The sequence below is a fragment of the Drosophila sulfurigaster genome, chromosome 3 (assembly GCF_023558435.1).
Source record: "Drosophila sulfurigaster albostrigata strain 15112-1811.04 chromosome 3, ASM2355843v2, whole genome shotgun sequence".
NCBI lineage: Eukaryota > Metazoa > Arthropoda > Insecta > Diptera > Drosophilidae > Drosophila > Drosophila sulfurigaster.
The window spans coordinates 10,554,679-10,582,486 of NC_084883.1; the positions used below are offsets into that span (position 1 = coordinate 10,554,679).

Genomic DNA, 27,808 nt, shown 5'->3' on the forward strand with positions numbered 1-27,808 from the left:
CCCCTGAGCTTCTCTTGTTCTCTTGAGCATTTAATACTTGAAACTTTAAAACCAATAATAACTTTGTCTAAATATCCATGTATACAAAAACAGAAATACACACACTTATACGCATATAAAATATATACACTTAAGTATTTCTAATTGAAAATAGTATTAGATAAGATTAGCTAATGGGTTTTCATTGGCTTGCAATTATGTTTTACGCTATTTGTAAATCGACTTTTGAATTCACTTGAAGAACACGTTCAAATAAATGTTCGATGTGAGTTAATTTACTGCGATGTCGTTTATTTCTATTTCTCTGTGTGTCTCTCTCAGTTTTGGCTTACAACAGCATTCACTTCCAAGGGCATTTCCTCTGGCACTTCACTGGCTTCTGCCTCCAACTGAGCAGTATCCTCACCGTCACCTAGAATGCCATGATTGTGGCTTGAAATGCGCAGCAAGGACTTCAGTTTGGTTGCCTGAAATTTAAACTAACAGAAAACAAACAAAAGTTGACTAAACAATACCTGGCATTATATAAAGAACATAATTAAATGCTAAAAGTTTCATTACATGCCCAATGGCAACCATGTGTGAAGACTTAAATAAATGGATGGTAAAAACGGCCAATGAAAAGTTTTCAATTTGGAATTTAATCTTGCTAAGTATTTGGTGCAGAACATAACATATGTTTGGGACTAATCACAGGCTGCTGCCAGCAACCATTGGGCACGGTGGCAGAAAACACGACTTACTTCTGTGGGCAGCAACAGGTCCTGAGCGTGGGCCATAAAGCGATTATACTGCTCCGTTGCCAGCGCCAGACGCCCGGTCTCGTAGCAGAAGAGTGCGAAATTCAGAAACACGAGCGGGTGCCGCATGCCACCTTGTTGACCCTGGGCGAGGTTGCACGCCCGCTCGAAGGCTACAAACGCATTTTCTGTATCGTCCAGTTTGCGTAGACACACTGCATAGGGATAGGAATAGGGGAAAAGCAAATGGATTTACTATCCTCTGCATGAATACTGCATTCTGTTTTTTCACTTACATCCTAGCAGCATGTAGCATTCGGCATTGTCCTTGCGCAGGTTTATCGATGCGGCCAGCGTGTGAAAAGCGCTGGCATATTGTTCGGCTAGAGGTCAGTGGAAAAATGTAAACAGTGAGTGACTAAAAGGTATCAACCATCACTACCATAAAACAACAATGCACATACAACAGAAGACAACAAACAGGAATAACAATAAGACCAAAAACAGCAACAAGAATGAAAGTTAAAACCTAAACAATAAACCTGCGCCACACGAACCCGAAGGACATGGGGAGAGCCCGCGGGCCACGAGCCCCATAAAATGTAGAGTCCTTGAAATGGCCTGGACTTGGCTCACCCGAAAAGAAAACTTGCCTTTGCTATTCACATTTTTATATTTTTCTATTTTCTTTTACAATTTATGAAAAGCCCCGTTTCGAGCTTATTTTTTCCGTTTTTATTGTGCACACTTTCCGGCATATTTTCTGTTTTATTGTCTGCGCTCAGACAAGTGCTTTAATGGTTAAATTCCCGGCACACTCCCAGCACTCAACCCAGCCTAACAATACAAAGCATTGCACAGTTAACTAATAAAGAGTCTACTAGGAATGTTATAATTATACCCCGGGAATACAATGAGGAATATTATACACAGATAGTTCTCAATTTTTCAGTAGTTCAATCATTGAATGCTTCTAGCAAAAATATTGTTGTTTTCGTTGCTAATTGGCAATCTTTTGTACTTACAGGCAATATAAATTAGGCTCAAATTGTACAATGCATTGTAGTTGAGGGGTGATATCCAAATAGATTTGCGCAGCGATGAAACAGCCTTTAAATTGAATCAAGAATGCGTATACACACACAATTATTGCGTTTAATCTATTTACTTACCACAATGAACTTTTGCTTTTTGAAGAAGCAGAGGCCAATGTTATTCCACAGCTCGGCAATTTCCGGCTCGGCATCTGCGATTTGACTGTATTTGCCCAAGGCGCCATCCACATCGTTGCGCGACTGTCGAATGCGATTCGATATCAGTAAATCGATTCCAACTCCAACCTTAATTTCATCTCTTGCTTACCTGCAAAATGGCGCCCAGGGCTAGCAAGCCTTTGGGCGTGCACTTCCGTTCGATGTTGACGACTTCCGTCAAGCGATCGTAGGCTCTTTGGGTTTCATTGATTTTCAGATACAATACGCTGATTTCGGTGAGCACTTCGGCGTTTTCGGGTGTCAAGCTAAATGATAGACAGACGGGAACGGAGATGTGAATGGATAAACGCATTTAAAAGCCAGACGGAACTCACTGCAAACACGCCTCAAGGACATCAATGGCCTGCTGGTACTCTTTATCCTTGCGATAGAGCTCAGCCAGGCGCACGTAGCTCTCCAGTTTTTTGCCCGTCTGCACGGCCAGCTCAAAGTAGCCCCTGGCCTCAGCCTGCTGTTGACGGGCCATTTCCAGCTGTGGTTGCGTGGCAGCCGCACGATAAAGCAGCTCACCCAGATAATGATAGATTTCATGATCCCGGCGTGGACTGTGCTGTTCGGCCTCACGAAATACGCTCAACGCCTGCCCAAAGCGTCCCATATTATAGCTGAATTTGGTAGAGAAAGAGATAGAGAGAGAGAGGGGGAGCGAGTGTATACTAGAGAGTGTCAACAAAAATCGATAGCACTAATTGGCTTACAGCGTGCGGCCGATTTCCTTGTACGTCTCGATGTTCTTTGAGTTGAGTTCGACCGCCTTCTGCAGGTTACGCAGTGCCTCGATGTTGTTGCCATCTTCGCGGTCAATTAAACCCTGTTTCCATTACAGCCAAGTCAGTGGAGCAATCAATTTGAAAGGACATCCCCGTCCTCGCTCTCTACTCACCTTGACAAAGTACAGATACTCCGCATTCAAATGACGATTCAACTCACGTTCGATGAGACGACGACATCGCTCGAATTCGCGACGTGTAAAATAAATGTGGAGCAGCCAATCGATGTTTGCATCTGATGGCATGTTGGGCACTAATTGAAGTTGTATAGTAAAAATTGTCTATTCATTTGCATTTGCAGTTGCAGTTGTAATGAAAGCTTTGTCCGTGAATTTCGTTTGGAGTTAACATATTACCTGCTTTGACCACCTCCAGCGAGGGCAGCGCTATGACTGCCCCATTGCAATTGATCTGCTCGCTGCCCGCTTCGTACATGAAGTTGAGTTGAATGTGTAAATATTTGGGTGCTGCTGCAGGATAGAAAAAGCTCGACATATGCGTTGTACTCTACGTATTGTTGGCAGAAATAGAATCGTATTTTCTGTTGTGTCAACCATTTTAGTTGCCATGGTTAATGCGCTTAGGGTTGTCATGCCACAGCAAAAGGGTGCTTTGTTTGAAATTGCGATGCGACGGGATGGGAATGTGAGGCATGAATAACCTTTCGAGTCCAAATAAATTAACTTGTCAAATTAATTAATGAACGCGTTTGTCTTCGCCAACGGCTGCTGTCTGCTGCTGCCTAATATGTTGGATCCATTGACCAAAATGAGCTAAAAAAGGAAAATAAACAAATGCCAGCCAGTGTGGTATAGTGTGTATTTTTAATTAGTAGCCAACTAAAAATCAATTGAAATGCAATAAAAACAACCTATAAATGCCATTTGCAAGGTAAAATAATTGACGATCAAATTGCAAACGAGTTTCATTACAATTTGCCAAAATTAGCTATCCGGTTGCCGCCCAAAATCAAAGAGACGCCTTCACCTCCTCCTCCTCATTCTCCTTGTCCACCTCCACCTGGCCAACCCCAACTAATCACTCAATTTTGAATTCACACCATTCGATGTGGCAACTGGTCTCAGATTATGCTCCGATTTGCACTCCATTTGTGGATGCAGCCATGTGATCGTGAGCTACATTCATAATGTGTTTACTACACATTAATCCATTAAATATATCGTACAAGATCGCCTCAGTAATTGCTCTTAATTGCGGCCCCTATCAAAGTATTTCAGCTCTTTGCCAAACTCAAACTAACAAAAAAAGACTACGGTAAAATTGCCAGCTGCCCAAATTGGTAAAACGTGGACGTGACTCGCGTTGGTCAAAACAAAAAAAAAATGCTATAAACTTGGCGTTCCGGTCTCTCGAAGACATACAAATTATCTTTAAGCTACATTTTGAAATTTAAATCGATTAGACTTCCTTAAGTCCACGAAGTTTCCCAACTCCAATTCGGCTTTGGGATAAGAACTTTACCAAATATATGGCTGCTCCGAAGCAAGTACATATTGTATTAGATTCTTTAAAATCGATTAAGGATTGAGTCTTCTAAAGTCAATGAATGGTCTTTAAAAGTCAGCAAAAAGTGCCTTCACAGTATTACTTTTTAATTTTCTTGTTTTTAAACGGAAATTCAAAACTTATAATAATAATATTTAATATTGCTTACATTTTCACCATTTTTAATATTTTATAAAAATAGTTTTCCGTTAGCAGACTTACGCTTAGGCAGTTTAAATAAATAAATTAAAAAAACAAACCAAATTCATTGCATACTTTTCGGCATAGAATATCTCGCCTTTTGAATTAACGCAACTCTACACTCAGTTTCACACTGCTTGCTGAACTGCTTGCACTGCAATATGCATAAGGGTTTGCTGCTTTGCTACACTTCTGGTGGGAAACAACACTAAACGTTTGAAAAGCACTGTGCCATAACTTGTTGGCGCCATCTATGTTTCAGTGTTACTAATTTCATTGTGACTCTTTGAACACTTGAATATACAATACAAATAAATAAATAGTAAGAATGCTGAGTAAATAAATTTTATTTCGCAATAATCATGATAATTATTTCCTGTTTGTCCGCGCCGTTTGCATTGCGCTTATTAACTTGTACTACAAAATGTCGCCGCGCCATCAACTGGAAAGCTGTTCCCCAGCTTGCAATTATGCGCATGCCAACAACTACGCATGCGTGACATTTTTAAGATGTTTGTGCGGCGTTTTCCTTTTGGCTACGCTCGCCACTAAGCCAAACAAAATAGTTGCTAAATGATTTACAGCCGCTTTTGTTGTTGCTGTCTCTGCCATTAGCAAGAGATGGAGACAACTTCGGGTGTGAAGCTGGGAACATGAAATTGTCTCTGAGCAAACACTTTTGGCTTTGCTGAATGAAGTGCGGACTGGGTGCAACTGTGCAACTTTCGAGAGCTGAACGCGCGTTGGGCTCCAAAAGTGCTGTGGTCAATATCGAAATGGTAGAAAGGGATAGGGATAGGGATAGGGATAGGGATAGCGATTGGGTTCGAGGCGGGATAGAAGCAACCGGTTTTGTTTTTGTTTTTTTTTTGCAACTGCGCAGCTTTCAGTTTTGGTTGCATTTGGCTGCTTGTTGCTGCTGCTTCTTCTTGATGTTTTTTTGGGGCGCTAAAAAGGAAAATCAGCCCAAGTTCCAACAAGAATCAGAGAGACGCCTGTGTTCGTTGTCCGATGTTGATGCTGCTGTTGTTGTTGTTGTTTTGTTGTTGTTGTAGCCGTCACCCAGATTATCAGGGAAACTGGAGTAACCAGTTTTTTGCGTGCAATGTGTGTTTGTATGTGTTGTGGCATGCAACCTAAATATAGAATATATACTCATGTCCATGCAATATCTCGCGATTCGGCAGGCAACATTTTTATATCTTTATGTGGAGCAGCCACAGCAACAACATCAAATTAGCACAACGTTTTCAACAAAACAAAAGTAAAAGCAACACAAATGTTGCCAAAAAGTCTAGCCAGAAGTGAACACTAAAAAACATATTCATAAAAAATGCGCAAAACTAAAGATATCATCGTTGATAGATAGCACAACGGCAAAAAAAAAACACAAAGCTAAACAAAGCGAGAGAAATAACTTCATAGAATTTTTGAGTTGACATTGTTTGTGTTTTCGCTTTTATCTTATCAGTTCAGTTCGCCAATACACAAGAGCACACACACACACACACACACACATACACACATACATTCATGGCACACAGCTGTGTGCTGATTGTTGTTGTTGTTGTTGGTATTTGTGTATTTTCACCTTTCGTTTACCTGTTGATTTGTGTGTTGCACGCCTCTCTCGCGAGAGACGCTCGCAAGTGGCAAGCGAGTGTGTCTGTGTGGGTGAGAGAGTGTGTGCGTGTGTGTGTGTGTGTGAGTCTGGCAGTGACTTCGTTCGTCGAGATCTTTCGCCTTCGCCTTCGCCTTTGCCTTTGCCATTCATTCGTCTGAAAGCAACGATCGCGCGCGGTTGTCTTTACGCTCCGTATCGGGTTTTATTTAACATAACAACAACAACAACAACAACAATAATACATTTCTCGCTCCACTCCAAGAGAACTTTAATAATAGATTCAGCGTCATTTACGCTGTCCGAGAGTAAACACAACAAGAAATAAAAGTGAGTGTGCCATTGTATAATTACCAAAGTAATTGACCAACATTTATGATATGACGAGTATCGGCATTTAATAAAACCGGCTTCATTTGAGAGCAAAAATCTCACAGCTATCGCCGAGTGATTCAGCTATGACCGTGGCCAGTTTTTCGGCAACATTTTGTTGACTCACTCGCCCAGCAACTCGCAAACAACAATAATAAATAATAAATATACAACAACAACAAAAATCAATTTCAATTTGTGTGTGCTTTTCCAACAAAAAAAAAAAGAATTTTGCTTCCAAAATCGAATTTGACGTAACTAAAAAAAATTTGCATACAAATTTGCAGTGCAAAAGCAAAAGTGAACGAAAAAAGCGCTTAAAAAGAAATAGCTTCAACCATAAAAAATCGTATAACTGTTATCATTCCGCAGTCCGCAGTCCGTTAACCGCAGAGTGGCAAAAGCAAAAGCAAAAGCAGAAGCACAACAAGTCGCTGTCTGTAATTACCTACTTATCTGTAGCGTTTGGGACTATATAATTATCAGCTCGTGTCATCTTCTTTCGAAGAAAAGTTCAACTGCCAAAAAACAAAAGCGACAGTCGTATTATAGAATAAAATTGGCAATACACAGAAAAAAAAAAAAAAAGAAAAAAAAATAGAAAAAGAATTGATACGTACTTGTTTTTATCGAATCGAATATTCGCTGTTGGGTGGAAAAATGTTTTTGTTATTTGATTGAATTACTCGACGATTTTACTCGTATTATTTTTAGTTAGTTTTTGCAGTCGGGAACATGATTTAATTAAAAAGCTGAAATTGTTTTTATGCCCAACGGAGTTTATTATTAAATTTCATAGTTGTTTATTTATTGTTATTATTGTTGTTACTTAAATCGCATGGGCTTTCGATGCCACAATATTAAAATATGCAGTTTTTTTCTGCCCTTAACTCGATTCAAATTCTCAACAATTTATGCTGGGATTATTGTGTTTGGTATTTCAGATATTTGATTAAAAACGCTTTGAAATACAATTTAAATACTAGGGCTCGATAGTTGAACTATTTTTACAGCGACCTTGCTGAGACCTAGATGGGGTACTGTTTTAATAACATTTATCGAGGGATTCGTGTGGAAGTAAAAAAAAAACAACATCAGAAGTATTTTACGATATCAGCAATGTGGGATGATGTCATATGATTAACTCGCTATATTTACTAAACATGTGTTTACAGATAATCTAATCTTTAGTGATTAAACGAACTTGTCTTCTCCACAACATGTTTTAATTCAGATTCTGAGAGTAGATTAACATTACTTATTGCTTAGCCCAGTTGAATAGAAGATGAGAATTAGATGGAATGGATATTCAAATAGGCGGAAAATAATAAAATTGGAAAGATCAAACGGAGGCTAGAAAGCGCAGAGAATGAGATGCAAACAATTAGCCAAAATACAAAATAAATGTATAACAAACAGCAACAACCACAAATATATATCGACAACGAGAACAACAAAGAATTGTACAACTCGAGACAGACATTGGCAGCCGTTGCTGTTGCTGTTGTTGCCGCCGTCTGTTGGCGCGGTTTTTGTAGCATTTCTGTTTTCGGTTTCTGTGTCGGTGTCGCTCGCGAAAGGGGTGCGGCAAAAGGGGGCGGTTGGGTGGTGGGGCGAGGTAGGTGAGCTGACAACGTCTGCGGGTATGTGAGCAGCACACACACACACACATACACACACGCATGTAGTTGGGCAAAAAAATAAAATGAAAAAGAACAGCAAAAATAAGACTCTCGCGCGGCCCCAAAATGCAGGCAGCGACTGCGACTGCGACGCTGACGTTGACTGAGGCAGCGACTGAGCTGCCACTTGCTTGAAAAGATTTTTAGTTCGAAAAAAACCATTTCACATACGAAATTTTCGGTTTCGGTTTTGGTTTTTGCTTTAGTTGAGAGAAAATCGTCGCTTAGTTAACGTCGCCCCCACAAAAAAAACACACAACACACACCTCGAACAGGCCGCAATAAAATCAATCAAATCAATTCACGAAATCAGCAACAAAAGTGTGTATATTGAATTTTACAAATACCCATATATATATATATAAATATAAATATATTAGTCACCAGTGAAAACTGCGAACAGTAAACAATAAAAAAGCAAAGAAATTAGTTCATAAAATGCGCAACTGATAATTGACATCATCAGCAATAATAATAATACTACAAAAAAAGCAAATATATATATATTTACTTGGTGTCATTATCAATATAAAATCAATAACTCCTTCCCTCTCACTCTCTCTTGCACTACATAACTGCTCATTCTATCTCTTTCATTATAATTCATGCCGTCGTCGATTCTCCCACTCTTTCTCTCAGTTAGGGCCAAAAACTTGTGTGCTTTGTGTTAATGTAAATAAATTTATGTGAATTTCTGTGCAACGTTTTTTGAAGGTTAAACCGAAATATCGAAAAACCCAACAACTAAATTTCTAGAGAAAATCCCTTACGAAACGAATTATCTCGTGTACAAAAAGTTAACCAACAGTTTCGAATTGTTCACGAGAGAAACAACAAATTCAACTCATTTTTTTTGGCACTCGTTAAACGACAACAACAAAAATCGAGACTGCAAGAACAACAACAACATAAACAACAATAACAAGAACAACAACAACAATAACAACGGAAAGCAGCAAACATTTTCTGGATTCAAGCTAGAAAATATTTAGTTTTGGCCAGAGCACAGATACAGATACATCCTCGAACGCGCGGACGGACAGCAGCTGAAATAAGATAAAATATATTCAAAAATTTTAGAAACTTTTCAAGGTGAGTTTATTTTTAGTATCTTCGAAATGGCTGCGCGGATTTCTTTCCGAATTTTCTCATACATATTTCTCTCGCTCTGTCTGTGTCTGTGTCTGTTTCGGTGTCTGTGTGTACGTTGAATTTTTTGCGCTCTGCGCAGTCAGCTAGATACAATATCTGGCAGATACATATCGCTCACAATTTACGAAATGTGTTGCTGTCAACCGAAATGCATTCATTGTTGTCGTTGCTGTTGTTGTTGTTGTGTTGGCCATAATTTCGGTGGCATTTATTTTGTAATTTAAAAATATTTAGTCGTATATTAGATAAATAGGCGCCAAAAGATATTAATGTATCTCTAGGTCAACGTGAAATGTATCTATCCATCTCGCAGCTTTTTAGCTCGCTATTTTGAATTCACACATTCGACTGTGCTGTACACATTTTCGATTTGCTTGCCTGCACGATGATGGCAATTGCGCTTTTCTTTCTTTCGGTGTTCTTGACGTATCTTTTTGCTTTCTTTCGAGTTCCTTTCTGTTTTCTGCTTGATCTATTTTCGGCCAACAAACAGCCAGCCAGTCAGTCAGTCAGCCAATGCCTCAACCACTGCCCGCCCCCTGTATCTGTATCTGCCCTTTTGCTCAGCGAGAGTCGATGGCTCACATCGCGTATACGCAATGCGCATTGTCGCTGCCTTCGTTGTACGTACGTAATACGTATTTTCCATACACATTTCTCACTTCCCGTTCCCATTCCATTTACCACCCAGCAGATGCCTCTGTCTGTGATGTAACCGTCTTATTTTCCATCAATGTTTATAGATATTTGCAATGCGAGTATTTATGAATTCTGTTACTCAGTTGCCTAATGACGGAGAGTGTTTATAGTTCTTGAAGTTTAATGAACTCTCTGATTATGACTCTCTCTCTCTGGGTCTAGCTGTCATTAATCACTCTGCGATATAACAATGTGATATGACAGGCTGCTTGTTTTTAGAATTCCTTAACATGTCATCCGCTATACGTGGCTATCAATCAAATCGATCCACACACACTCCATAAGCTGATAAGGCGAATCGGAGACAGGTTTACTCACTAACCCGTTGATTCAATGATTCAATAGCAAAGCACAAATTGCTGATAAGCTGCGTCATTTCGTTGCCAGTCAGTCAGTAGTCATTCAGTTAATTCATGAACAACTGATGGAACCAGAAGCAATCGGATTGTGTTTCCCTAGAGCAGTGAATGAGTTTGCTTTGTTTACCAGCTGCGAGTGGAAGTGTATTTTTATCAGCTGGGTGCAATTAATTAGCAACCCTGGCCGAAGACGTTGAAAGTGACGTCAAAGCGGGGCAGCAATTGAGATTGCAATAAAACTACAGCAATTCAAGTCATAAATTAAGCGCCAAGCAGCAGGCGACAGTCACTGCGATGGCAACTTAGACTCTTGAGGGGTCAACGCAATGAGCTGCTTGGCAGGGGAAGGGGCGAAATGCCTAATGAGCGCAGAGAAAAAAGCAACACGCCGTGCTCATTAGAATCGTATTTATACAGGCGACGAATGACCGAATGATATTTCCTTCTCCCTCTCATTCTGCTCCACATGCAATGCAGAGTTCCTTCCCAGATCTCAAAGAACATTTCAACATCTACATCTCTTGTGCGTGACAATATTTCATGGCTTGGAACTCTTGTTGAATGAAAGAAACGAGAAAAGCAGCGGAAGAAATAGTAGCTGCAAAATATATGCAACATGCTCTACAAAATATTTGCTAGCAGCTTTGCGTACACTGAAAAAAATGTTTTAATATCAAGATTTCGATCTTAGTACTAAGAAATTTATTCTGAAAGTTCGAACAAACATTTTGATTGCAAGAACATTTGATATAAGACTCAAGTTCTTATCAATAAGAGGAACAATATCTTATAGTTTTAAAGGCCAAATATCTTATTACATATAACATCAAACAAATATTACGTTATTGGTTTTTTTTTTTTACTATTTAGTTATTATTTTACTATTTTATTATTTAATTATTCAGTTGTTGTCAATAACTCTTACTTATAGAATACTTATCATTAATTCGCTTCAAATTTGAACTCAGGTCTTCCTTTCTTAAAATTGAATGAAGAATGTTTCGTGACAGCTCGATGAACTGAGTTATGGATAAAAATATTTATATGAATTTCGATTTATTACAGAATTTTGTAAATTAAATCTGTTTTAATTTGAATATTCTGCATTTTTCAGACTAATGTTCTTAGTTTTAAGAATTTGTTCTTTAAGTGATCTATATTAAAGAACACAATTTTTAAGACGAATGTTCGTTAGTTCAGAAACTAGTCTTTTTTTTTCAGTGTATACTATTTTAATTACTCTGCAATGGCAAAGCTGAACGCATTCTGCATGCAATTCAGCGACGGAGTCAAAGAGCGAATGAAAAACAAAATCATTTCGCAAGAATTTAACCTTCATGAATTGTCATGGTAGATTGCTCTCTCTCTCTCTCTCTCTCTCTCTCTCTCTCTGAGTGTGTTCTCCCACTCTTTTGGCTTCTCGTTGCGGCTAATGTGCTGATGTGTGCATATTTCATTTCGCTTGTTTCGACTGTCTTCAGGGCTCGTATGTCATTCAGAACACAGCGGCAAACAATGCAAACAACACTCTTCAAGTCCATAATTAAATAACTTATTAGTGCATTTGGCGGGGGGGCAGCGGGAGGCAACAACTCTGGCTGTTGCTGCTGCTCGTAAAAATAATGTTCGGCCCGCATCCGCTATACAGGGTGTTCAGTTGAGTGCGCTTTAACTCACTCCCTCATCGAGTTGTTATTCACTTTCTGGGTTAAACGGCGACACACTTTCGCACACTCTGGGGGGGGCAGAGGGAGAGGGGAGAGCGATTCATGGCTTACACAACGAGCGAGTTCGCAAATTTGACTAAAAAGTAATCACTTTACAATCGCAATCGCAGTTACATAACAATCACAATGCGTTCAAAATAAACGCCCACAAAAAAGCTGTGCGAAATACAACCAAAAAAACGAGGGGAAAAAAACAAATCTTGGCAGCGTTGAAGAAGTGCAAAGATAAAGTTGCTTATCCACTGCTTTAGTCAGCTCTCTCTCTCTCTCTCCCTCTTCGCTCTCTTTCCCTCAGCCAATGCTCTGCAGCACAAACGTGACTGGCAAACAATTTTTGTTTCAACCGCAAAAGACCCATCGAGATTGGGTTAAGTGTCTTTGCCTCAGTCTGGCCAAAAGTGTCTCGTCTGCTTGGTAAAAACCCGCATAAAAATCCAAACTCCAACTTCAACAATTAACAAGCGTTATAAAAATTATAACAATTTATTATTGTGGGGACTTTAAGCAAGTTTTGCAATGCAAACAATTTCCATGCAACTTGTGCTCGTAAATCAAAACGTGATTTTCGTTATTTCTCCCCCATAAAATAAAAATGCTTGAAAAGTCTATTTTCACTCTTGAAATTTTTTATGTTTAAAATGCGTTAATCAAACTTTTTTTTTGTTGGTTTATTTTATTTCGAAGGCATTCTTTAGTATTCCCCCACAGACCATTAGTATTTATGTTCCACCCACTTGGCAACCGTATTGAATGGATTCCAATTAACCGAGAGCTCTTTAATATGTTTCAATAAATATTTATCCAAGAATAGTTCTTCAACATTTGCGTATTAATCTATATATGTTAGTCATACATAGATAAATGGATCGCGGACAATTTGATTGCAAATTCAAAATTAAGTTTGTATGAAGGCCTCTACAGATCAATGAAGAATCCTCATTATAATAATAGAACTAGATTTCTCAATTCATGTTTATTTATTTCTATCCATTGTGAAGGTATTCACAAAAGAGACAAGACAAAAATGTGATCGGTGACTTTAACCTTTTGTTATTGTTATTACTTTTGTGATTTTCAAGGCCTTCGCAAGTGCAAACATAAAGCGATTTATGTGTACAAGATTTCAATTTATTTTTACTACCCAAAAATCTATTTCGATCGCCATCGACGTCGACGTCGACGTCAATGCCAAAGTCACATATCAAATTTGATTGTCACATTTTTTTGTGGCGTTGACAGGCGACGGAATGAAAGTGAAAACGAAAAATCTCAATGAAAATTACTGGCGATGTTGCCTTTGCAACAATCCTGTGTCTGCAATTTGCCCTTACCCTTGTCGCTATTTTCACAGCGATGGCCAAAAGATAAGAGTGAGAGAGGGAGAAGGGGGAACTAATGCAGAAGAAGGCCAGAGCGGAAATTGGGCGAAACAATTTCATACAGACACGACGAATATATATCTCTCATAACACATCTATGAAATGTGCCAGGGCAAAAATCTTTCAATGAAAAATAAATCTCTGTATAACGTATAATATAAATGGTATATATACAAATGTATAGAACGTGCTGGGCCTAAACTAAACGATACGAAAATAAATTACAATTTGCACACGACTTGCCAAAAAAATCAAGAAACACGAGTGAGAGAAACTTGGACTCGAGTTTAAATTGCGTTGGCGTTGTCGTTGTCGTTGCCATCATCAGCGGCAGCAGCAGCTGCAAATTCCATATGAATAATTGCGATTGGATAATGCCACTTGACAGATTCATAAATTGTGAACGAAGCAGCTAGCTAGCCCATTGAGTAATCCGAAGTGCATCTCCAATCCTGCAGCTCCGATTACCATGCAGCAGTAAAAACAAAACATCATCAACAAATGACAAAAGTGCCCAGAATGACACAAACAACAGCCGCCTTTGACACTTGAAATAGTTTTTTTGGCTGACAGATATGTTTTTAAGCAGACCAAATAGAACTTCTCGCTAAATACGCAGCGCATCAGCTGCAGAGGCGACAGTGCCACAAGTGGCAGCGGGGGTGAGAGAGGAAGGAGAGAAGTGAACTGCCTCTGCCTGTTGTCTTCTGACACTTGTCGTCGTCCATTAAACAAGCTGACAAATTGGAGACGCTGCCAGCGCTAACAACACGCAACAGAACAATGCGAAATGTTTGTTGAGGCAGCAGAGGAAAGTGCTCGACAGCAGCCATACCCTGTAAACTGTTGACGTCTTCATCTGCTTAACTTCCCTTTGAACCTCAACAAACTGCGAGTTCATGGGTCAGGCTTGAGTTCTGTTTTATTAGCAAGTTTCTTAGCTGATTAATTGAAAAGTATCTGCCAGATATTTGCGCACTTGACTCGCATCTGCGCATCTGTTTGAATGCGGCATGCGGCATGCGGCATGGTTAACAAATTCATTTAAGTGTTTTCACTGTTGCCATTACAAATTTGCCAGAGCTGCCGTTTTGCCGTGTGTAAAAGCCAGCACTTTGTCAACTTAATTGCAGCACTTTGTAAACTGTCAGAGCATCGACAACGACAACGACAACGCCAACGAGAATGAGAATGAGAATGAGAACGAGCTGGAGTAGAAATACAGGACGACTTGAGCGACACCCACTCGAAGGCACTGTCATTGTCTGGTTGCCTCTTCTATTCGGTGTGCGTGTGGCAATTGCCTTGGGAGTCGCAACAAGTGCTTGCAGCCCATGCCCCATAAATCAAATGGTGCCCCAAAATGTGTCCATTTTTGATTGAGAATTATGCCCAGGCATTAGGTGGCAAGCAAAAAAGAGGCGCATGCAACGGTTGCATGCTGCTCAAGCCTTTGGCATTTGTTGCACTCGATTTATCTCTGCCTTTCAATCTGCAGCTGTCTGTTGTCATTGGCTTTCAACTGGCATTAGCTAGATCGAGACTAGAGGCTGAGACTCATCCGAGTTGCAAGTTGCAAGCAATTACATTCAGAGCTTAAGCCTCTATCTTTAGTCAGTTTGGATTTGCATTTGCAATTGCATTGCGGTTAATCGCATTTTGTTTGTCATTAAAGCCACAAATTATGCACAAAAGGTAATTAAAAATAGTTGGAAATTAATTGCATTTGCTTATGCTTAATCAAATGACAACCAACTCCAGATTATCACCGACTGTCCAATGATCTTTCTTTCACCATTCACAACAAATAGTTAAATATTCTACACAGTTAATAGCATTAACATTTCGAAATAGAGTCTTTTGGGTTTAATTAGAATCGACCGCAGTTCACCAGATAAAATCAGATCCAATGAAGCGTCGACAAAGTTGCAACCACAACAATTTGACAGGCATATTAAAATCACATTTACTAAAGTTAACAAATTTCTGAGAGTTCGTAAACACCAACAACAACGAAAACGAAAGCGAGAAAAAAGCAAAATACTTTTATGCGGCTAATTAAATAAATGCGCTGATAATTACGCTTTATTAGCTCAAAAAACTAATACGGAATTAACTATTCTAGTGACAGATTTTATACCATATTCAAATACATATATCATACATATAATTTTTTTTTAGTTTTTGGCTTTATTTAATTGTGTGGTTTAAGCAATGACATCAAGTTTAATTTATGGGATTTGTTTTTTGATTGTTTTATATTGCATTTAATTACTTTCGCTGCGCTGGCAGCATTCTCATTGAATTGTAAATAATAATATTGTGCAACATTTATGCGACATTTATCGCAGCACATAAAAACAACACTTGCCCCATACACAATATAAATACATTTATGTTATGTATATAGTATATAGACTTGCATATGAATGATTCAATTCTGTGCTTTAATGCATTAACTTATCGCCAGTGACCGATTTGCAAACAACAACAAAAACAAAAACCGCACAAAAAAATGATGAAAACAATAATGAAATAAAAAAATAATAAATTAAATTAAACAGTTGCTGAACAAAGTGAACGAAAAAGTAAACAAAACCTCATAAACAATTTCATGCCCCTTGGGATTGCCTTTTTTTCGATTTGCGATCGACAATTTAAAGTTATGGCTAATGCCATACCCTGCAACCATAAATCTCCAAAATGGGTATAATAAACGTTATTATATCAATACGGCTCTCATTTGATCTGAAAGCGAAGAATGCGTTAACTTTATTTGGATGTAAATTGAAGATATTTCAAGCGAGATTTTTCGTCTGTCCGTAAGAGGTAGAGCTTAGTTGCATTGGCTGACAATCTGGTATATTTTGTACTGTATGGTATAATTTAAAAGCAGTATATTATACCAAACATAGCCTTCAGTATATTTTAGTATTTTTGCGGTATATTTTCGGCATTTTTGTTATATATAATCTTATTAAAAATAGTTAGCAGGTATCTCACAGTCGAGCACACTCTTACTTGTTTCGCTTTGGGATCGGCAAATTTAAAGTTATGGCTAATGCCATACCCTGCAACCATAAATCAACAAAATGGGTGTAATAAACGTGATTATATCAATACAGCTCTCATTCGATCCGAAAGCAAAGATAATGTTAACTTTATTTGGATGTTAATTAAAGATATTTATAGCATGTTTGCGAGTCCATCATTTATTGTTCTCGTTTTTATTTTTTTTTTGCGGTATTAATAACCACACATAAACGTTCTCAAATATTTACAATTTACTGGCAGTCGAGAAAATCTGATTTGATTCTAGTAAATTCAATGACAAAACCAATTTCGTTACAAAGTATTTTTCTAATGCATTTTTAAATCGTTTTGAGAAAATTGGTTCAACAATTTTCAATTGATGTCGTGCTTGAACATTGCATTAAACATTTATTGCAAATTTGCATTTAAATTTGAAATTTAAATTGTGTGCAGAGAAATTAATCAATTTTGTCTCCACTCTTCACACTGCGCGCAGTAAAAATGCGATTTGCATTTGATGGAATAATTAGAATCTCATTTGATGCGACCGCATAAATTATATTCAATCAAAATGCTGCCAAAAAAGTAATTTATGTGTTCAATTTGCATATTTCGAAGTATGTGTGATATAATGGAAAAGTGCGATTAGGAGGATAAATAGAGGGAGTATTAACTTATTAAGTGACGAAAGTTGCTAGAATGATTTGCAGTCAATGTGATAACTGGCAAGTTGGCAAAGTTTTGTTGGGGTCAAAATTGTATTTAACACTTAAAAAAGCTACAGTCAAGTGGGCTCGACTTTGAGGTACCTCATACCTATTTTGAATAGAAGTAAAACAGTGCGTTATTAACCTTATAATGTACCAAATTCATACACGACAAAATATTAAAATATTCCGATAATACCAAGTTTAAAATATACCATATAGTACAAACATACTTGCATATATCAAACCTAATTAATGTACTACAAATATACTAAGGACGTATTTGGTATATTGATATAGTTAGTATGTTCTAAATATACCATATTGTCAGTTAATGCAACTAACTAAGACCCGTAGTCTCTGAGATCTAGGTGTTCATATGTACAGACGGACAGACAGACGGAAGGATATGGAATATATACACTTTCTGGGGTCAGAGATGCCTTCTCTTCCTTCTGCCTGCTAAATACATTTCTGGCAGTCACAAATGTATAACATCCTTCTACCCTATGGGAGGCGGTTAAATAAAAATGGCACAGTAAATTGTAATCATTGCATTTTGCGGAGTCTCAAAGGGCAGACATTGGATTACATTGTGGTAATGAACTTATCACACGCTTGTCTAACTCCGAGTGCAGCACTCGCTCTGGTTTATAGCACGGGGTCTGGACTATCAATGCCAGCTAGTCAAGCATGTTAAAAGTGGCAGAGCGAAAGATAGACACAGATAGAGAGTGAGTGAGAGAAAGAACCGTGAATTGGACGCCCACCTGTGCAGCTGCAGCTGTTGCTGCTGCTGTCGAGCACTGTGACGACAAGTCAAGGCGAACAGCGCGTGGCCATTGCCCAGACAGCCACAATGAGGTGGATGAGAGAGAGTTGGAGACAGGCGACAAAAGGCAGGAGACGGAGGGGCAGCTAAGCGAAAACTTTCGATGCAGCGAAGACAACAGACAGCAGCAGACAAAGTATGTTTGTGGTGTTCCATGGTGCTGCAAATTGGCGCATTCTCAATGTCACTTGCATTCTTTTGGCATCGCATTTAGGCGTGTTTGCCGTCGCTCAGCAGTTGACAGAGCACTTGAGAGCGCCAAGAAGCAAAATAATCACACACACACACATGGTAAAAACAACAAACAGCGAAAGCAAGTGTCACTTTTGTCAGCTGCCTTGTGTGTGTGTGTGTAAAATATGAGCGAAAGAAAAAAACACAACGAACAGAAAATGCAAAGCCAAACATTACGTATACGCCGCATTCGACACGACGGTAAAACTGCATGCAAAAAAAAACACAGAAAAGAAAAACGACAACTTTTCGAATACTCAAGTGTTTTGATGCACTGACAGATGCAGAACGTGTGTGTGTGTGTGTCTGTGTGTGTGTTGAGTGAAAAAGTTTTGCGTTTTTTTCAGCGCTTGATAAGCGTCGCAGCAACGCAAAAAGTCGTCGAGCCGTTGAGTTACGCCCATTTAGCACGCGCATTGCATTAGACAGACTGAAGAGCAACAGCGCAGTCAACGAAGGCAACATAGCAGCAGCCACTAGTTGTTGTAGTTGTTGCCCGGGAACAGATTCAGAGCCAGAACCAAAGCCAGAGCCACAGCGAAAGCCATTCAGCTAGATCCCGAGCCACAAGCACGCCAACACACATGACGTCACGTTCATGTCACGTCACGTTGCATCAACGGATGCCTCAGCAAATGGAGCTAGAATCTGCCACTGTTCGAGTGAGAGAGGGAGGCGAGGGAATCTCGCCATAGAAAAATAAAAACAGACATAAAAAACAGAAAAAAGCAAAGCAAACTAAAAATCACTCGACGCTAGGCACAACTTCAGATTCACTCTAGCCAAAACTTTACTTTAGACCGGGCGAACAAAAGCGCGTAAAAAATAGAAGACAACAAGAAATGGTAGTGGAAAAAAAGTTGGCAAAACGCAGTCGTGAAGTGTACGTGAAATTTGCATAAATGCGAAATCAACGCGTTCGCTACTTGGCAACTCTGGCAACTGGCAACTCGGGCAACTGACTGGCCCCATGAGCCCAGCAGAGAACCAAACACACACCACAGACAGACACACACACACATATGCGAGTGTGCGGCATTTGCATGCTATTGCTTGACAGCCTTGTTGGATGTTGAATGTTGTTGTTGGTTGCTGGTTGCTGCTGCGTTTTTCCCTAATTTCCCCTTGGCAGTTAGTGGGTGAATGTCGCCGCGATGACGCGCCAGACAACAGCGAGCAGAACTAGAAAGAGAGACAGAGAGATACAGAACTTCACTTTTGTTTGGCCCAAAAAGCCAACATAACAACAGCAACAACAACAACAACAAAAGGAGGCAACATCAACATCAACAGCCAGCAGCAAGCAAATATACTAAATAAACTCTCAAGTAGTTTTGCTGCTTCTTAAGGTTTTGCTCAATGCGGTCTGGCCACTTGACATGGTCGTCTTCGTCGTCGTCGTCGTCGCTGCAGCTCTGGGGAGATCTGGAGATCTGGAGATCTGGTTTGCTGGCACTCTTCGGAGCTGGAAGCTTGGGCTGCTGCCTTGCGTGTTGCCACAGGCTCGAGTGGCTTTTAATGAGCTGTTGCATATGCAGTTTATTAATGTGTTGAAAAGCCCCCGAACAAAAACAAACTGATGCCCCTTGGCTGCCGGTTGCTGGTTGCTGGTTGCTGGTTGCCATTGCTCTACTCTGCTGTTGTGGCGTGCCATCTAAAAGTTTGTCTAACTTTGAATTTTTGTTGAAGGCTATAAATAATTCAAAGCTTCGTGCAATTAGTGTGTCTCATTAGAGGCAAAAGAAATACGAGAATCATTTGCTTTTCGCTAGTTAAATGGCCAACGGACAGAAATATAAATAATTGCGCGCAACCTCATATAACATTTCACTCTAATTAAATTATTTTCGTTGTCGCTAATAGAAAATCTTATTAAATTTGACCTCACATAAAAATTGCTATTATGAAAATTGAACGACATTTGAGCTGAACTTGGGTCAAGCTCTTTCTCTTTCTTTTTTTTCTCTGTAGCTGCCAAAGTGTTTGTGTTATCTGACCGCCCAAAATGTAATCATCGAAATCGAAATCGAACCGAAACCAACTATCAAAAAAATAAGAAAAGAAAAGAAGTACAACAAAACATCAAGAAAAGGCAATGGCGCAAAGCCAAACAAGTTTGTAGGGTATGCACTGACAGACCTTACCTTACCCTATACAAAACAATATATACCAAAAAAATACTAAAATATACCAAAAACTATATATGGTATATTTATATAGTATTGTATTCACAACGTATCATAGAGTACTGTAAAGCATCAAGAAAGGGCAAAACAAGTTTGCAGGTTATGGAGTGACAGACCTCAACATACCCTATACAACATATTTAGTAATCTCTGTTTAAAGGGCAACTACCCAATTAGCTTGACTCACAGGGTATTGCAAATTGTGCTTCATTATTTAGGTAGATTTTGAGCAGCGTGCGAAATCCCCAAACCAAATTGCCGTATCCAGTTGCCAATGCTTCCCCTCCCCTGCCTCTCTCTTTCTCTCTCTCTGTCCCCTCCTCCTTCGTGCCACCCGCATGACATCATCAGCGTTAAAAGAGGCAACGATCCGCGGTGGACAGTGGATGCTTCAGTTGGTCTGGGTTTTGGTTTTGGCTTTGGCTTTGCTTTGGTTTCTGAGGTTTTCGGGTTGATTGCGTTGGCTTCTGCTCTTTGCTTGCTTTTGTTAATGTTGTTGTTCCCGTTTTTGTTGCTGTTGTTGTTGCCCCGCTCGATTAGGAGCCGGTTCAGTCCAGTCTCCGGTCATTCGCTTTATGCGGGTCACACGGAATAAGAGACGAATCATTTTTACCCAAACTGCTAATGACTAAAAATGAGTTTTTGTGTTGTGCGTCAGAAATCAATTGGATGCTTGTTCTATGCTTCTGACTTTTATGACAATTCATGAGCGATTTCTACTAGTTTCATAGGGCAATTGATTTAAATGCTTTTTGCTCTCCATTCCCGTTTTTGATTTAAGAAATTATTTTATATACGCGACTACTATATATGAGTATGTGAGAGTATTTTTGCATGCGAAAGCCTCGCCCCAAAAATTATATGCACAGATGCCAATGCCATAAATCTGCAAAACTACCGCATGCAAATTGATTTGTTGCTCTCCCTGAATCAAATGAAATGCAACTGCTGTTGGTGCCCAGATCGGCGAGGGGGTAAGGGAGAATCGCAGCGAGTCATGCTCACAATACAAATACCAGGAGCGGAGTGCGGGTAGTAAACAATTATGATCGGGTGAAAATACTATTTCACTTTCTATAGAAACTAATAGTGTCTCAGATCATAATAAATATATTTATATTTTCTTCTTTTAATGTAATTTCAAATTACACAAGCACATACTTCAGAAATTATCACATAAGAAAAATATAAGCAAGCAAGAAAGCTACAATCGAGTGTGCTGGACTGTAAATATAAAACAGTGCGATATTATTCTGAAAATGTATTAAATATATATACCCCAACAATACTAAAATATATTGAGAGCTATATTTGGTATATTGGTATACCACAACATTCAAAAGATACCATAGAGTACTAAATATACCAGATTGTCAGTCAAATTATCTTATATGTACCATATTGCAGTAAGCGTCTTAAATACCTTTGACAATTTTCATTTGATCGTATCCACACTTTCAGGAATCATAAATACTGCAGTTATTATTTTATGTTCGGAATAGCGATTCTAGCTTCGATAGTTATTCGATATTTTTCGGTTTGTGGGGGGCGCAAGAAAGCGTGGCAAAAATTTGAAACAAACTTGATTAAAAGTAGTAGAAGAATTCATCACATCTCTCAAAGCTGAACAACTTAAATAGTTTTTGACATTTACTTATATTTCAACACCTCATAGTGCTAGTTGTTTATATTTTAGCCTCAGTTCGCTCCTGAACAATAGCAATTCCAAAACCAATACATAAACACCAACACCAACACCAACACCACTGCCAAAATCAACAACTGCAATAATAACAGCAACTACAACGCCAACCATAATCGCCATGCAAAATCAGCAGGCACAGCGTGACGAATGGCAGCTCCACTCTCCACTCTCCATTCTCCACTCTCCGCTGTCCGCTCTCCACTCGCTGCCTTGTATTGCTATCGACTGCATATAAATAAATTTTAATTTGCCAATTGTGTGTAAAACTTATTAGCGATAAGTTTTGTCGCCGTTGCAGCCGCAGGCTGTCATACTCGTACATACAAACACAGTGTGCGAGAATACAAATGTATCTAGATACATATATGGCCAAGAGGCTTTAGTTGTTTATTTTGTAAAATGCCAAAGCGTCTGGCCATATCGCACGAGGAAACAAAATACGTGTGTATCCGTATAGTAAGCTGACATTTGGTTATTAGTCATATAAAGCTGCAATGGATTGGGGATAAGTTTATTAATGATACAAGCGGGTTGCATTGTCATTGGGCGCCAAGTTGACAACTTGAAGCGGATTAAGTTCGACGACAAAGAGGCCGCAGATAGATAATACTTTCAACTTTTGGGTCGCGTTATACAATACATTATTTCAGTACAAATCTATTTTGTTAGCGCTGCGATTGCATAATATTTCATGACTTTATTTTAAGCAATTACAAGTAAAGGGTGGTCTTCAGAATTTATACATCTTAATTTCTATAATTTAATAACATATATGTATTTATATAACACATATGCTATATACATATATATAAAGCTGAATTTTGGAGTAACGAAATGTCCCTAACTCTTGTTTTATATCATCAGAAGCATTTTTAAATAATGTTTTATTTGGCTGCTCTTTATTATCTTGATCAAGTATTTGCTGTGTTTTCTCTTATATTGTATTACTTATCAACGAAGTATAACTATACAATTTTAATTGACATTCCTTTTGCTCAATTCTATTCTTCTATTTCTATATTATAAAAGGGTTACGTATAATTAAAGTATGCAATATTTCAACAAAAGTTAAATCAAATCGAATTACCCAAAAATTAATATATATTAGCTTAATTTTCGAGTTAACTTTTGTTGCAATCTTGCATATTTAAATAAGACTTGTTTAATATAATATATCAAGCTTATTTTGTAGTATTGTAGAATTTGTTCAAACTATAACAAAATTATACTTCCTCATATTCCCATTCCTTAATTCTCTTTACTTTACTTTAGTAGCATCTTTTTTGAATTTCTAGAATTGAATAGAGTTGAACATATAAATCAATATTGAATTTGGCAGTAATGTTGTCAGAATCTTATTTAAATCTGTTTAATTGATTTGCTCTTATTCCTTTATATTGTATTTCACCCATAACTAAATTATTCAATGTTGTACTAAATAATATTCCTATTCTTCAATTTACTTTCTGCTCAAAGTAAATACCTTTCCCTAGAAACTGGTTTGACTATTAGTAGACTTTGCCACAGAGTTTGGCATATGTTCGAGTGCTGTGCAATGCTGAGAACCATTTAAACTCAATTCTAATGTCGTCGGTAATTAGCCGCTGCATTCCCACTCTCTATATACCCATTACCCATTATCCAGATGCCCACACACTCAACACTCAACTCTGAACACTCGACACACTCACACACACACTCATGAGTAGACTCGCACTCGAATCACAGATAGAGACTCAGTCGTATGTGGCGGCGTTTATTTGGTGTGTCAGGTACTTAGCACGGCTCTTTTTGGCTTTTCACATTTTGTTTAATATTTTAATTAAATTATTTCTGTGCATGTGCATACGATGCTGCCGCCTAATGGGCCAACTTCGCATCCCACCATCGTTTGGCATCGCAGCAAAGTATTTACATGCAAATGCAAATGCTTTCGTGTTATGGCCCAAGTCAAGGCTTCTTTCTACCTCTACCTTTCCCTTTCTCTCTATGCATTTCTTTCCCTTTCATACACATGTGGTGGACTTGAGGATCGAGCTGGTGCCATTACCACCCGCACTTAACGTTAATTAAACTGCTGTGTGTGCTAAAATGTGTCTCAGTCTCCAGTTCTCACTCTCTGTCTTTCTCTCTCTATTAGTATGACTCTGCCTAGCGCTTTCCCTCTTTAGTATGTGTAAGCTGCCAGCTGGCATATCCTGCAAGTAGCCGTAGACTCGTTGCCGTGTCCTTGTCCTTTGTAGCTGGCAGCTGCTGTCGTTTTAATAGCTTAATGTAGTTACTTCCACTTTGAGTGTCTTCCCTCCACACTCTCGAGTTCTGTTTCGTAGGGACAGATAGAGAAAGAAAGAGAGAAAGAGAGAGCGAGAGAGAGAGCGGATGGTTGGACGTCTTTGCTAATAAAAAACACAACACTCAGCAAAATTGTTATGCAGCAAACTAAATCAACAGACACACACCGAACACACCATCACATTCACACACACACACACACTCGCACACACACACACCAACACACACACACATGCTGTACAAATTACAAAGCAGCCATGACGACTATTACCAGGAAAAAACCCATGTAAGCCACACTTACATACGACTGGCCCCAGTTTCATGTGCACTCTCAATGCGTGCACTTTTTGCACACACTGTAACACCAACCATGGCATGCGAGTGTCTGTGTTAGTGTCTCTGTCTGGTTGAATGCTGAAAAAATTTTATATCTAACAAAGTTTCACTCGTTTTAGGCGTTCAGTCCTCAGCAAATTGAAGGCTGTGAGGTATACTCGATTAGTGGCAATTTAAATACTTCGTGTTTCTTTTGAGTTGTGGAAAGTATTTTATAAAAAGGGTTAATTTTTCAATCTCTAAATAAGTTTTATATTATTCGTATAAACTGACTTATAATGATCATTTCAATTCTTCAATGCGAACTATAAGCGCTATAGGCGACTTGTTTCGTCATTTGTATCAGCACTTTAGGTCATATTTGTTAAACGAGATGATGGCAACAGTTGCCCAACTGTTTGATAACCATTACAGCACGATTCATTTGATTTTTTATCGACAATTCTGAAGTGTCCGAGCGTATCACAAAAAACATATATGTATTTTTTTAAAGATTCAAATGATAATGAGTTTGTTAAAAGTTTTTGGATTTCTAAATTAATTCGCATTATTTTAAAAGTAAAAATCTAGGCCAAAATTAAATCTAAATTTTGGACATTGATTATATATATTTCGAAAGAAGTAACAAATATATTTAAAAAAAATTATGTTATATCACCAAAGCAAAATATCAATATGTTATGTATGCATGCATATGTAATAATAAACAGATAAATAGTTTGACACCATTCACCAAAAATCAGATATTTTGTATAGAATAGTGCCACCTTTTCTAGGTTTTTTGACATTTACAATGAAAGGTTCTTTACATTTTACTGTACTTTGAAAAATGGAATTTCCTTACAGAGATCTTCATTGAGCATATAATTATAATATAGTAAATAAATAATATAGCAAAATAAATAGCAAAATTCGTTTAATAGAAATTTTAGAATTGAAATTACCATTCACCTAATTTTGGTGCCAGTAAAACTCAGTCGCCTACTTCGTCACTTTGACGGCTCTGCTCCTGCGTGGCAAAAGGCGAAAGTATGTTGCCACTAGAAGTAGATTTTTGCATGCGAGAATGCTCAGGCAGCTGCAGCTGTAGCTGTAGCTGTAACTGGCATCGAGATCAAGGCAGCCCAGATAGCAATACGACTACAACTATGACTACGACTACGAATAGGACTAGCAGTTGGGCTAGGGATTGGTTGCCCAGGATTAGCATGTTGAATGTGTGCACGTGCATATACATGGCTGAATAACGTCTTTATTAGGAGTCCAAAGGAGTTGCCGAGTTGCCAAGCTGCCGAGCTGCGGTTTACTCTTACACCAGTTTTGTTGATTTTATATTCATTAATTAGTCGGCTACGTGATATCAAGTATACGCCATCTTGAACACATATTTTTGCATACTGACTCACGGTTTTTGTTATTTGTCTCTCTATCTATCTCTTTGCAGTTCAACTACAAATAATAATACAAACATTTCAATAAATTCCGGCTCTGTGCAATAGGAAAATGGCCCAACCACAATTGCTGCAAATCAAATTGTCACGTTTCGATGCCCAACCCTGGGGCTTCCGCCTGCAGGGCGGCGTGGATTTCGCCCAGCCTCTGTTAGTGCAAAAGGTAAGTGCCACGCCCTTATGCAAGTAAATAGTGCTTGCTACATACATACATACATATGTGTATGTAGTAGAGACTGACTCAAATGGGTTTTATGTGTTTCATACAGATTCCATTACGCTCAGATTTGCTTTAATTTCAACTGATTGAAACAAGCAATTGCCAAATGGAATTTGTGTGTCGAAATTGGCTAGAAAAACGCGTGGAACAAATACACAAATAAAAAAAATATATAGAAAAATAAGTGAGAGAGAGAGAGAGAGCACACAAAAAATATTAGTTGAACGAACAGTTAATTTATTTATGCATTTAAATGCTGATATTCGAATTTGTTGTAGTTGTTTCGCCTTTTTCTGTTTCTCTTTCTGTTAAAAATAAATTTTTAGCTATTTGTTTTTTGCGCGCGGTTTTTGCGCACGGTACACACAACTTTCCCGACCATTTTCCAACCAACCAACCAACCGACCAACGAAATTTCCTTTGCTGCCATTTTGGATATTTTATGTGCACACTCGCACACATTTGCAATTGTTTATGTGTTTGCTCTGTCGAGTCCAACAAATTGTTAAACATTTATAAATTATTTCTAATAATTTTACATTTCTGGCGACACGCACACACAAATTTTGGCAAATCATTCGAAAACTTTTGAGTAGTTTAATGAGTGCCAAACATTAGATACATATATAAATTCTATAGTTCTATATGTGTTTATAAAAAAAAAACACACATATGTATATACATTTATCTACAATATATACACTTTTAAATTTATATTTATGTCCAGTATAGGGCAGTTAATGTTTGCCATGAAAAACGTGTGTGAGATATGGCTTTGTATACCCTGTGAATTATATATTGAACGGGTATGCCAAAGCTGCTTAAAAGTATGTCAACAAATGATTAATTAATACTTTTTTGATATATTGCAACAGCTGTTTTGAATAATTTATTTTCATTTGTTTGTTCACTGTTTTAAAGAGTTGGCAATATATTTTAGTTCATCATTCCCCAACTGTTTGATTTAAAGAGCTGCGAAACATAAATATAAATTATGAGTTAGATTATGTTTATGGCTCATGCAACTGGGTCGACATGCTACAAATAGAGCCATAAGTTTTTAGTACTATGCGCAAATTTAATTGAAATGATTTTCAACTGCAGTTGTGCCAAAACATAATTCAGTGACATTAACTATAAAGCTGAAGCTCTCTCTTTAATCTGTTGTCAAAGCTGCTTTGTATTTATTTCAAGTATTTTGGAGCACTCATTTTGGCACTCATGCATGCATGAATCATTGCAGTCCACACACTATCGGAAATGTTTGTGACTGACTGAATGTTGCCAGTTATATTCGAATGAATTGATGTTTTGTTCAAGTTCGCCATGA

General features: G+C 38.3%; 2 protein-coding genes across 22 annotated transcripts in view; one reads left to right on the plus strand and one right to left on the minus strand.

Annotated features, from left to right (window-relative positions):
• Positions 1 to 173: 173 nt before the first annotated feature.
• On the minus strand, positions 174 to 21,167 carry LOC133840729 (Bardet-Biedl syndrome 4 protein homolog). 2 transcript variants are annotated; one of them, XM_062272752.1, is made up of 11 exons: positions 20,662 to 21,167; positions 3,141 to 3,557; positions 2,898 to 3,019; positions 2,713 to 2,825; positions 2,329 to 2,619; positions 2,103 to 2,259; positions 1,913 to 2,035; positions 1,766 to 1,850; positions 1,037 to 1,123; positions 744 to 955; positions 174 to 479 (listed from the first exon to the last, which is right to left on the minus strand). In XM_062272752.1, the coding sequence occupies exons 2-11, from the start codon at positions 3,277 to 3,279 to the stop codon at positions 318 to 320; spliced, it is 1,491 nt and encodes a 496-aa protein (XP_062128736.1). In that variant the 5' UTR covers positions 3,280 to 3,557; positions 20,662 to 21,167; the 3' UTR covers positions 174 to 317. The 2 variants fall into 2 exon arrangements, with proteins under 2 accessions (XP_062128736.1, XP_062128735.1); XM_062272751.1 differs by having other exon boundaries at positions 2,898 to 3,037.
• The window catches only part of LOC133840725 (PDZ and LIM domain protein Zasp), a 69,258-nt gene continuing 47,720 nt past the window's right edge, over positions 6,271 to 27,808 (plus strand). For 6 of the 20 annotated variants that reach the window (XM_062272736.1, XM_062272738.1, XM_062272735.1 and 3 more), the window contains exons 1-2: positions 8,360 to 8,487; positions 26,252 to 26,421. In XM_062272736.1, coding sequence (XP_062128720.1) covers positions 26,311 to 26,421 — 111 coding nt within the window. In that variant the 5' untranslated portion in view covers positions 8,360 to 8,487; positions 26,252 to 26,310. Of the gene's footprint in view, positions 6,443 to 8,336; positions 8,488 to 8,880; positions 9,259 to 26,251; positions 26,422 to 27,808 lie in introns of those variants that run through there. The other 14 variants (XM_062272720.1, XM_062272725.1, XM_062272724.1 and 11 more) reach the window with 9 other exon arrangements.

Coding starts and splice junctions, on each gene's coding strand:
- LOC133840729 (XM_062272751.1), bottom strand. CDS start 3,279: ATGTCGAGCTTTTTCTATCCTGCAGCAGCACCCAAATATTTACACATT. Junction 2,260..2,328: donor GTCCTTGAGGCGTGTTTGCA/GTGAGTTCCGTC, acceptor TCTATCATTTAG/CTTGACACCCGAAAACGCCG. Junction 2,036..2,102: donor CCCTGGGCGCCATTTTGCAG/GTAAGCAAGAGA, acceptor CGCATTCGACAG/TCGCGCAACGATGTGGATGG.